A 12,193-nucleotide genomic window follows, 5' to 3' on the forward strand; every position below is an offset into this window, starting at 1 on the left:
GCCCCGACCGAGTCAGCAGGAAAAGTTTTCTAGAGGAGGGCAGGCGTGTCCCCCTCACCCAAGAGATGCGGGATCGGCGGAGCTGGGGTAGACCGCACCGAGCTGCGTCTGAGCAGCCCAGGGTAAAAGAATCGGGTCGGGAGGAGCCCAGCCCCACAACTTAGCGCCGGGACGGCCAGACCCGCCCCCGCGGCGCCGCCCCCGCCAGAGCGCCTTCCTGCTGTCGCCGCCACCGCCGCCGCCGAGGCCGGGCCAGGGTGCACCCCGGGCGCGGGGACGCACGGAACGGGCAGGAGTTTCCTCCGAGCGCGCGTCCGCCAGCCGGCCTCTCCCGCCCCCCGGCGCCCCTTCCTCTCCCCTCCCGGACCCGGGCTGCGCGGGGAGGGCGCAGGGGGCGGGCGGCGGCGGCGCGCGGAGGAGGAAAAGGAGAGCAAGAAGAGGGGCGTCCCCGGAGAGAAGCCCGCTCCAGCTGCAGCCGCAAGTCCCCTCCCTCCTTCCCGCCCTGTAAATGCGGAGATGGCGGCGGCAGCTGCGAAACGAAGCGCCGGTTCTCCAGCGCCACTCGGCGCTCCTACAACGTCCGCCACGAGCAGGAGGAAACTGCCGCGGCGAGGCGGCTGCTGGGTCAATACGCGCCCGCAGCCCTGGAGCGGAGCAGGCGGCTGGCCCCGCCCATTCTCGACGCGCCGGGATGGGGCGGGGCCTCAGGTGCCCAATCACAGTGCGCCGCCCAACGGGCCCGCCCCGCACCCTCCTCCCTGAGCCCAGGCGGAGAGAAGACCTCGGACGGCTTTTGTGACCTGGCAGGCAGCCTGGGTGGAGGTGAGGCCCTCTGAGGCCTTCAGACGCCAGCAGCCCACGTTCCACAGAGTGTGAGCTTTCTCCTCATTTCCTTTTTGGTGCCCAGGTTTCCTGTCCTTGAGGAACCGGGCCTGGCGTGTCTGGGACGGCAACTTGGTGAGGAGCTGTAGAAATAGAGGAGAAAGGGGCTTCTCATTAAGTTCAGGCTTCTCTTTTCCTCTGTTGCTTTTGGTGACTTCCTGATGAAACGTGAAGGAAAGGAGACTGCCAACGACAGCTGGCTACAAAATCTATGAGTGGATCCTAAGAAGTAATGGTCGTGGGGGTTAGTGTTTAATTGCTGCTCAATCCCAAATCCACCCTTTTTGACTGCACCGTGAAAATGGATCTGGGCCCTTTTAAGTAAGTTTTTCTTTGCCAGCAGGTGCTGAAGCTTTGTCAGTAGAGGGCGCTGAAGAGACATCGCAGGAAGAAAAGGGTTTTGCTTCTTGGTTTTGGTATATGGATAGGCAGGCGCTTGCAGTATACCTGGCTTTCTCCAGTGCCAAGCTCCACTAGTGGTTGGAGGTCAGAAATTTCCTCCATCATTCCTAACTTAGTGGTTCTGTAGAGGAGGCCCTAAAGTGAGCCACTACCCATGAATAACTCTCCAGGCTCTGTAGAGAAAAGATTTGTATTAGGTTCCACAGGGTAGTGTTCTGTAGGTGTGACTTCTCTGCCATTCAGTGAGCCAGAGTTTGAGGACTCTGCCCTCTCCAATAAAGTCTGGATCTTAGCCCTGTGAGGGGCTGGCAAGCTCCTCTTTGGGGAGCTCTGTCCCAGCCCAGGGGTTAATTATAAGATTTGATCCTTAAAACTGCTGTTTCTATATCCTCTAGGGGTTATCTTCCCCCTAGTGAATCCCTCATTAATTATCTATTATAGTTTATAATATTTTTGCTTAAGCTTTTTATTTTTTATTAAGCTTTACCTGTAACCCCAAGAGATGAGGTTAGGAATTTGGTTTGATTGGGTCTTTGGCTTGAGCTCGATGCTGAACTCCCTGCCAAAGGGAAATAAGATGCTAGTGATTCATGGCACCCGGGGCATCCCAATAAATCAATGTCCTGTGGCTGATTGTGATGAAATACCAACTAAACCATGTGCCTTGGGGGCCCAAGTAGCTGTGGCTGTAAGGTGACTGGTATGGCTGTAAGGTGACTACAAGGACTATGGTGTGATATGGATTCTTTTGAGTTCCTTTGAATGCTTACAAAGAGAAACGACAAGCACAGATCAAAGTTATGACATGAAAACCAGAGAGCTTCCATAACAACTCTTAAGAGAATTTCAGATAAATGATATTTCTGAAAATTAAACACAAAATTAAAAATTTCTGGTTACTGAATTACAACTTCCATTGAATTCACAGATGTGCCAAGTTTCTCATGCAAAAGTTAGGGTATTGGTTATTAAATAATAGGACTTCAAAACTGAGAATGGGTTGGGCCCAGATGAAACTGGCAATTTTGAAACATTAAGTCACTCTGGGCCTTTCTTACCAGTGGAAGTAGTTTGCTCTCCAGTGTCTGAGGAGGTAGATTTCCTCTGCTTGAAAGCTTTGTGACAACCTCACCTGGGGACGATGCTTGAAAGGGAATATATATTCTCCTCAAAACCCACCACAATCACCCTCTGATGCCACTATAGTCTTAACTCTGCATGCTCTTGGGGGATAGGTTCACACCAAGGTAACTACAATGTGGTTACTATGTTAATACATAGGCAGAAACCTTTTGAACACGTGTGGGAGTGGCTTCTACCAGCATCAGACCATGGAGGGTGGAGTAGAACACTATATTGAACCAAATTCGTTGTTAGGATGTTAATTTTTTGTTTTAGCTTATGCAGCTAGAGGTGGTTCTAACAGTTTGGTTGATTGAAACTTGGACTCATTGGTGGCATACAATTGTTGAAGTTGAGGTGCCCAACTTTCCCAGACATGTGGAACAGGGAATCCATGGTTTAGGGAAATGTTATACTTATCATATACAATCTGTGTACCCGTCTTCAACTGTGTTCCATCAAAGGCCCAGAGACACTCCCTAAGCCGAAAAAATGAGAAATAAATTAGTGAGAAGAAGACATGAATCTTTGAAAATCTGTATGGATGTCCCCCTCTGTAGGCCATGTATGATTATAGAGGATGTACCATTGATTTGGGCATCTGGATTTCAGTGGAGATGACAGAACCTAATAGCAAGAGGACAAGTGGCACTTGGGTATCACATATAATTTGGTTACATTTGTGTTAAAGGGCAACGACAAATATGTATAGGCACTCAGACTGCCTTGGCCCACAGAGGTGCCCTAGGAACAAAACAGATAGGCAACCGAATAAGAGTACTGCTTGATATTTATAATAGGAAAAGCTGTAAGTCAGGTAGGTAAAATCTAACTTGAGTTAGTATAGTGGACAATCACAGCTTCTCACTCAGTTTTCACACCTAAACCAATTCACAGACTCAAAAACCCCTTGACTGAAGGAGACTCCTTCAGGAAGGACCCTTCACCTTTGCTACAATACACAGTGTAAATGCTCCCTTAAGCGCTCTGTGGCCATTTACTAGAGTGACAGTACATTGAAGAAAATGAAATATGCAAATCTTTTGAGGTTTATTAGACACTGGATTTGAATTGATGCTAATCCCTAAGAATAAAAAACACTTTTATGATTCAACCAAAGTTGGAGTTTATCTTGGTCAGTAGTTAAATGAAGTCTTAGCTCATGTCCTACTCACAGTTGGTCCTGTTAATTCATTTGATCCACACACCAACTGTATGGTTATTTTTTCAGTTCTAGAACTGACAATACCCCCCGCCCATTGGCTTTTTTTCCCATGAGATGAGGGCCATTATGATAAGAAGACCTGTATGGGAAACTCCTGGATATTTCACTGTCTTCCAAGATAGCAAACCAGAAACAATACCACCAGAAAAGACTTGAAAGAAGCAATGGTGGTGATACCTATCACATTCCCACTTAACTCACCTATTTAGCCAGTGCAAAAGTCATATGGATCTTGGAAAATGTGGATTACTATAAACTTAATCAGGAGGTAATTCCAATTGTGGCTTTTGTCCCAGATGCAATATTTTTACTGGAACAAATCAACATAGCACCTGGTACTTGGTATACAGCTATTGATATAGCTAATGCCATCTTTTCTATACTTATTTATAAAAAAAACCATCAGAAGCAGTTGGTGATTACCTAACAGGGCCAATGGAGTGCCTTTACAGGGTTACCTCGGGGGCACATCAATTCTCCTTAATATAGCCTACAGAAATGTTGATCCTCTTGACATTCCACAAAGCATCACACTGGTTCATTTTGGTTGTTCAAAATGACAACATTATGCTAATTGGATCTGATGAACTGGAAGTAGCAGGTATTTCAGATGTCTTGGTATGGTATATTTGAATTAGAGGGCAGGAGAAACTAATCATGAGCATGAGATGACAACTCTAAAGTGGTCCTGGCATGTCCCACACTTTTAGGGTAGGACAAGTTCTAGGATGGTACAAGCTCTACCAAAAAAAAAAAAAAAAAAAAAAAAAAAAAGCCACTGAGAGATGAGATGAATCCAAGAAAATGGCATAGGTTAGAAATGATGAGGATTGGGAAAAAGAATAAAGTGATTGCTGCAGAGACTGGTCATACCAATCATGTGACTATGGAAGGAAATCAACAGCCTAGCTGGTAGGAAAAGAGTACCCTAAACCCCGGGAAGTCAGGGGTTGGGGAAAGAATCACTAAGCTTCTCTTGGCTCTCACTTGTAGGACACTTGACCTGGACTGTCCTCTCAGAATTCCTTTGTAAGCTTGAATATCCATCCTTAACTTAAATCCTGGGCTCTTAGATGTTAAAACTCAGATCCGTAGTTTTTAGATCTTAAACTAAGGACTGTTACCTTTCAGGTGGATGACCTCCACCTGAGATGATAGAACAAAATTAATTTTCTGGACATCATTAAGATTCCCGCTAGGCTGGTATTATTGTCAGTCCCTTGGGGTCTCTATCATGTAAGGAAAAAAACAAAATTCTCTTGTATGTTTTTTCCAGACCAGCAGTAGCTGAATTTAACTGCTGCATCTATCATTCCCTCCTGACCCTACTGACAAAAACTTAACAGCTTTTCCTTCAAACATTGGAGAATTAAACCTTGACCCCCATGTCAGCAAAATGCCATTGCTGAAGTCACTACAAACATATTAGCAGAATCTAATTCACCTGGAAGAGTCCATACCATAAGGGCTAGGCTGGTTGGCTATCATAGCCAGATTGTTCTCTTCAGAAGCATTGCAGCCTGCTTTGCAGGAAATTATTTAGCTCCAATCAAGGAGTTTGCCCACCATAAGGGACACAGAATTGACTCACCTTTATTGTAATAAAGGACATTTAACATTCCTAATACAGCTTATGCCCCCACTAGTGTACTTATACTCATGTGAGTGTACTTATACTCATCAGACCTCTACTTGCCTGACAAACATAAACCATTTTAAACTCTCTAATCCAAGTGATTATAAAAAATCATGTTGCTCCAGACCTCCTGCTAGCCAGTCAAGGGAGAATATTTTCAAATGCCAACACCTATTGTTTCACTTAGATTAATGAATCAGGAAAGTGAAACAGTCTACTGCCTTAGAGAGAAAGCAGTGTGGCTTTCTCAGTTCAGTCTCAACAACACCTGAGATGTACTTAACTGGCTTGGCTGTGGATGGGGAACCTTTTTGTAATTTATCTTTCAAGTTAGACTGACCATCTTTCTAGGAGTCATAGCCATGGTCACTCTGATCTGCTCTGGCCTAAGATGAATGGAAAATATTTGGTCCAAATTTCTACAATCAATCATTATAATTAATTAGGTAATCTAATGGGTGGCCCAGACTCTTGAAAATTATTCTTACTTGGATACATGAAAGGTCAGGGGTGGAGTCAGTGGTATAGAGCCCTGTTGCCACATGACTTTCCATGTCTTTACATAAGCCAAGTCTGATCAGAGTCTTGGTGGAATGCCCTGCAATTCCTCCACGGCCAAGGGGAGATAAGTTTCTTTGGAGAAGCAGACTGCTCTAAAGCCTTTTCTCATCAAACTCCCTAGTTTCAGTTGAGCACAGGACTTTCTATGTTACTCCACCCACTTTCAAATATAAGTTCAAGCTTCTGTGTAAGTCTAGAAACTGCCAGGCTATAGTTTAGATGGCTTCTCAGAAGAAGATCAACCCATAACTCTTCTCTGTCATCAGGTCCCTCCAGTTTACTGTCATCCTGTGGGACTAGAGATGTGGGGAGGTGACACCACACTGATACTGTTTTTGCTGTGTAAGTAATAAATTACCTAAATCCAGTTGAGCCTGTTAGCATCTTAATGGTTGAATCTCTGGAAGCATGGCAAGCCAACATCGTAACTTCAGTAGTTATCCTTGTGGCTCTACCAGCTACCACACCGCTGCATAGGGGGTATTCAACCACTTGTTGGTTAGAGTGTAGGATTTTCCTGATCTGGAGAGTGAATAAAGCCACTCTAATGCAGCAGAAAATACTCATGTAGAAAAACAAGGGTGGGCAGAAGCAAGACTTTGACATATTGGGGTAACCGAAGCCTGCAGGGATGAAGCAAGTGGAGAGAGAGAGATTAAAGACACAGGAAAAGGAAAAGTGAAAGAGCACGGTGGTAGGTAGCAAAGAAGGTGTAGTGATGGGAACCAAAAGCTCTGAAAAAGAGAATCACTCTGGCAGGAAGAAGACCTCCCCTCCTCCCTCTAAGACCAAAGAAGTCAGCCTCCTCCCTGTCTTCCTATCATAGAGCTCCTGTGATCTTCTGGTCTCTTACTGGATCTCCTGTCTGATCTTGTCCTATTGTCACCACTTTCCCAATGCTCTAGCTTTGTGAAAATTTCAATCACATGTTCTTGCCTAAAATCCATCAGTAGTTTCCCAGCACTCTCAGATCTAATTCTAATCACATTGGTATGGACCCTAAGTTCCTTCCAGTTCTGACCCCTGCCTTTCTATCCAGCCTTGTCTCTTCCCGCACTTTCACACACAATCTTCATCCAAGTTATGCTGAACAACTTGCTTTCTCCCTGTTGAGCCAAGGACACAGGGCCACTACGTACAATTGTATAGACCATACATAGGACACCTTTAAGCGGTGCTGTACATATTGCTGATATTGTCAATTTGTGTAGTTATTGGAACTATCTTCTGGAAGATGGCAGTAGAGTATCTTATCATAATGAAATTAATATAATATGACAATTTTGTGATATGTGGAAATAAAGCACCCTGAATAAAGGTCCAACTTTATAAAACTTGAGCAAAGGTGCACCTCATATCCTTGGTATAATTCTTTATGTTTAGCACGCCTTTCAGCTGCCTTGTCCATCAGCAAACTCCTACTCATTCCACACACAAAAAACTCAAACACTCTCTCTTCAAATACATTACCAGGTATTTGTTATAACTACTTATTTCATGGTCTAGAAGTATTTGTGTTCTTCTCCCTTCTCTGAATTGTCTAGTGATGTGTTTTTAATAGTTATCTTTGTTTATTTTATCTTGAATGAGCACATGAGGTGCTCTGGATCAGAGATTTCTTACTACCCCAGAGTAAGTAAGAACTGCATGCTACCCCCTGCCAGCTTGCCCCAGGTATTACCCCTGGGGCAGTATCATGAAAGACAATGAAAATTTTTCTACATCAGTGGCCAGGTACTCTACAGACAGGGGACAAGAAGTGATTTTTCTGTGTTTATGAAGGTAAAGGATACAGCTGTTCCTCCTCATCTCCTGAAAAAGTCTTCTCCTTACTCCAGATGTTTCTGAGCTCTGGGGCTTCATTCCTAGTTGGAATTTAAATAACTAGAAAGGTAATAATCCAGTCTCCCAGCACCTTCAGAGCTAACCTAGGTGCCTATCCCAGGACATAATATTTTGCTCTGGGGAAGATAAGAGAAGTTTTATTCTCCCTTTGGATCTGAGCAATTAACTCTGTTATTAGGGAAACAAACAGCTAAAGGTCTCATCCTTATGATATGAGAAAATGTATTAGGAAAAGTAAAAGCAAACATTCTCTATAGTGCTTATGTTTCTGTGGCTTAGGAAGCTAGGGCTTTTTGTACAAACATTTTTTTTTTGAAAAGAAGTTTTAGGGGCGCCTGGGTGGCGCAGTCGGTTAAGCATCCGACTTCAGCCAGGTCACGATCTCGCGGTCCGTGGGTTCGAGCCCCGCGTCAGGCTCTGGGCTGATGGCCCAGAGCCTGGAACCTGTTTCCGATTCTGTGTCTCCCTCTCTCTCTGCCCCTCCCCCGTTCACCCTCTCTCTCTGCCCCTCCCCCGTTCATCCTCTGTCTCTCTCTGTCCCACAAATAAATAAACGTTGAAAAAATAAATAAATTAAAAAAAAAAGAAGTTTTATTTTACTGTATCTGGAAGCTGCATGAGGGCAGGGCAGGACCCATATCGTAAGGATTCAATCTGATTCCTTCTCCAGGACACATAGCTTTTGTCACTTTGGGAAAGTTACATGATATCTACAAAACTCCATTTTCCAACATGCCACATGGGGATAGTAATAGCTATTTTTCAGCATTTACTGTAGGATTACAAGAGGTAACACATAACATGTTAGGAGAGCATTCCCCAGACACCTTCCATCTTCTCTGGGAAAGAAGAATGTTTCCAGAAAGCAGCGAGTAGGGTAGAGAACATATGAAATAGCCATTACAGGAAGCAGATAATGGAGTCCTCATTGGACAGCACTGGTATGTCATAGAGGAAGTCTACAATTTTCTCTCCCTGACATTAATCCAAGGAAAGTTGGCTGTAAGGATGATCCAGCAAGGACCCTTTGTAGCAGGATTCAAGAGCAATGGCCATGTGAGGAGTGCTCAGGGAAGGAACATATTATACTATTTTCCCTACCCACATAAGTATATTTTTGCAGCTGAGGTTTGTTAAAATGGGCAATCAATGTAATATTGAACAGGAAAAAAGCCTGGGGTGAGGTTTCTGGAAGGTATGAGGTCTAGTTCCATGCTTCTAATGATGAGAAGGTCTATATCTACAGAAGATCCTGAGGTTATATTTGGTAACAACTGGAAAATTTATCTCTTCCCTTGCCAGCTGCTACTCTAAGTCTGTCTGAACTCTTCAGTTGCCTACATACATCATATCTAAGATAAAAGTTTGGAAGGAGGAAGGAACAAAGTTCTGAGTACTCATAACTTTAGAAAATTTTATAATTGTGATTGCATAAAACATAAAGGATGGAAGGTTCAATCCTTTTATCTCCTACCTGTTGGGAAAATCAGTCTGCCAAGGGCCCTGAGCATCTCTACACATTATTTCTGGGTATGCCAAGAATAAAAGAGACCCTGACTGCTCTTTATTTGGGTCATTTTTCAGGATTGTATTTGCAGCCAGCAGCCTTGAGGAACCAAGTAATACTTTCTTCCAAACAAAGAGTAGGCTTACTTACCAAAACTGTAAAAGCAGTGTGTTCTCCAAGTTCAGTATTCCTTGGCCTATGACAGAAATCTCCTATGTATATGGCACCCACTTGGGCTCCTTCTTTAGACCCTGTGGGATTTGAGGGACATGGGAAACTAACACCAACATCATGCTCATGCTGCTTTGACATGTTCTTTTGTCTCTAATCCAGGCATCTCGTGTTTTCTGCTGGTGTCAATAAAATAGTGACGGGCCCAAGACCCTTCGCAGATCTTGAAACTACTCGCCTACCTAAGAGAATCTTGACATTGTTGACATAATCTTCACCTCCCTTTGCTTTTCCTTCCCTGAAAGGAAGCTGAGAGAGAGGATGAGTCAAGTAACAGAAAACTTCGGAGAAGGTAAGGGAAACAGAGCTAAAAGAAGAGTGCCTTTTCTTCATAGTGTTTCTCACTATTTGAAATTACTTATTGTCTTCTGAGTGTCTCTTCCAATAGAATGCAAGCTCCTGAAAGTCAGGGGCCTTTTGATTTTTCACTGTATCTTAGTGAGTAAAATAGTGTCTACAAATGTCAAGGCCTAATAAATATTCATTGAATGAATTAATTATTATTTGGGCCTTGAGGCACCAGTTGGGGTGAATTGGTAACACTCATAATGGGTTGCTGTGGCTCATACTGGAAGTCTCTTTGCTCTTGAACTGCATTTAAACCTACTCCTCTTGCCACTGTGAATCAATCAGCACTCAATCTTTGTGTTCCTATAAGGGTGTTTATATAGATAGAAAGACAGACAGAAGATAGATAAATATACACATATGTAGGTATGTATACAATTTTAATAGAACTTATCCCCAAATTATTTTACTAATTATCTTAACTACAAAGAGAATTCCAATATGGGGATAGATAGAAATAAACTCCACATAGTGAATGACCAGTGTGTGCTATGACCAGTTGTGCTTTTCTTGTGCTGCCCCATGTAATTCTCACAACTCTGGAAGTTTAGCATGTTAAAATCTATTTAATATATAAAGGAACTTCGATACAGAGTGGTTAAGCAATCTGCTTTGGGATACAGAGATACTAAATGGTGTGGCTTATTTTTTCTGGCTTACAAACCCCTTGTCTTTTTGATACAGCATTCTACAGAGTTATGGTATCTTATACCTTGTATACAGTGAATAGATTTTCTGAAATAACTTTCAGGATGTGTATCAGTCAGGGTTTGGTGGTGCGAACAAATAGAAACAATTTTAGTTATTTTTAAGAAGAAAGGCATTTAATAGATTGTGCTTGCAAAAATGAATGTCAGGATTGGAGAAGTGAGTTATAGACGGAGCCTCCAAGAATGAATGATTCCAGTACAGTACAGAGCTGACCTCTCAGTGGGGCTATGACTGCTGAGGACTCTTGGATGCTGATTTCAATAACATAACCCATGAGGGCAGGTAGAGCCAGAAAACTATTGTTGTCCCAACTGCCACAACTACTTGTTGTCATCAGGGGGCTGAATGATGGGCCATGGAACACTGCTTCAGAAAAAAAAAATGTTTCAATGATATTAATTATAAGAGAAATACAGCCAAAAGTGGTCACAAAGATGTCCCGTCTTCTCTTATGTTTTCTAAATCTTGCATGAATATATCTAATTGACAGTATCCATAGCTCTAGGTGCAAAGAAGTCTAGGAAACGTTGTAAGCTTCCAGTCTGCATTATGAAAGATGCCATAAGAGGAAAGTGGAATGGGCATTAGATGAGCCAACCTGCAGTACTTAACCACTGGCAGTATTAGGAGAAATACAAACACATGAAATGGGTTAAGATGTTTAAAACTGACTCTGTCCAGGAAAACTTATAATATGTAATTATTAATTTGAATTCCAAACTCCTGACATTAAAATCTTTATGGCTATAATTTATCTTGGGGGAAATGTCATCCATGCACATGACAACGAAGGCCAATAATATATCTAGATGTGGACATAACAGAGAAGGGAAAATTATTTGTGGTGTAGGATCACTTTCATTCTTTTATAGTCCTTTGTTTGCTGACACTGTTATTGGCATGGTTTTTGGGAAGAGGAGGCTTATATCTAGCAGGCCCCAGGTCTTCCTCTAGATTATCTTTGGCTCTAGTTTCTCATATGCCAGCACAGTACTCAAATAGGAAAAGCTTAACAATTTAGTACTCCAAAGCTTCAAAGACACTTAGCACATACGAAAATTTTACATGCCCCAGGGAGGCACAAAGATTTGCCTGAGATCTCATGGAGACTGGACTTGAAGCCAAGTTCTCTGGCTCCCTGTCCAAACCTTTCTTCATCCCAACAAAATCAAGCCTTGAATTGTATGCCTCCTAAATACAAAGTGATATTGTGTGTGTGTGTGTGTGTGTGTGTGTGTAACACAGAGAGAGAGAGAGAGAGAGAGAGAGAGAGAGAGAGGTGGGGGAGCACCTGGCAGGCTCAGTCAGTTAATCATCCAACTTCAGCTCAGGTCATGATCTCACAGTTCGTGACTTCCAGCCCCATATTGGGCTCTGTGCTGACAGTGCAGAGCCTGGAACCTGCTTCGAGTTCTATGTCTCTTTCTCTTTCACTGCCCCTCCCCTGTTCATGTTCTGTCTGTCTCTCTCAAAAATGAATGAACATTGGGGCACCCGGGTGACTCAGTTCGGCGTCTGGCTTCGGCTCGGGTCATGATCTCACGGTCTGAGTCCGAGCCCCATGTTGGGCTCTGTACTGACAGCTCAGAGCCTGGAGGCTGTTTTGGATTCTGTGTCTCCCTCTCTCTCTGCTCCTCCCCCACTCGTGCTCTGTCTCTGTCTCTCAAAAATAAATAAACATCAAAAAAATGAATAAACATAAAAAGAGAGAGAGAGAGAGAGA

The 12,193-nt window shown here is 43.4% G+C and overlaps 1 protein-coding gene across 1 annotated transcript; it reads left to right on the forward strand.

Moving 5' to 3' along the window:
• The first annotated feature begins 65 nt into the window (after positions 1 to 65).
• Positions 66 to 9,540, forward strand: LOC121041823 (serine/arginine repetitive matrix protein 1-like). The gene is made up of 3 exons (XM_040492959.1): positions 66 to 122; positions 165 to 872; positions 9,514 to 9,540. Exons 1-2 carry the CDS (start codon positions 66 to 68, stop codon positions 834 to 836), a joined length of 729 nt encoding a protein of 242 aa, XP_040348893.1. The 3' UTR covers positions 837 to 872; positions 9,514 to 9,540.
• Positions 9,541 to 12,193: the final 2,653 nt, after the last annotated feature.

Source organism: Herpailurus yagouaroundi, unplaced genomic scaffold (genome assembly GCF_014898765.1).
Source record: "Herpailurus yagouaroundi ecotype Mexico unplaced genomic scaffold, PumYag 29, whole genome shotgun sequence".
Taxonomy (NCBI): Eukaryota; Metazoa; Chordata; class Mammalia; order Carnivora; family Felidae; genus Herpailurus; species Herpailurus yagouaroundi.

Coding starts and splice junctions, on each gene's coding strand:
- LOC121041823 (XM_040492959.1), top strand. CDS start 66: ATGCGGGATCGGCGGAGCTGGGGTAGACCGCACCGAGCTGCGTCTGAG. Junction 123..164: donor CTGCGTCTGAGCAGCCCAGG/GTAAAAGAATCG, acceptor CCCACAACTTAG/CGCCGGGACGGCCAGACCCG.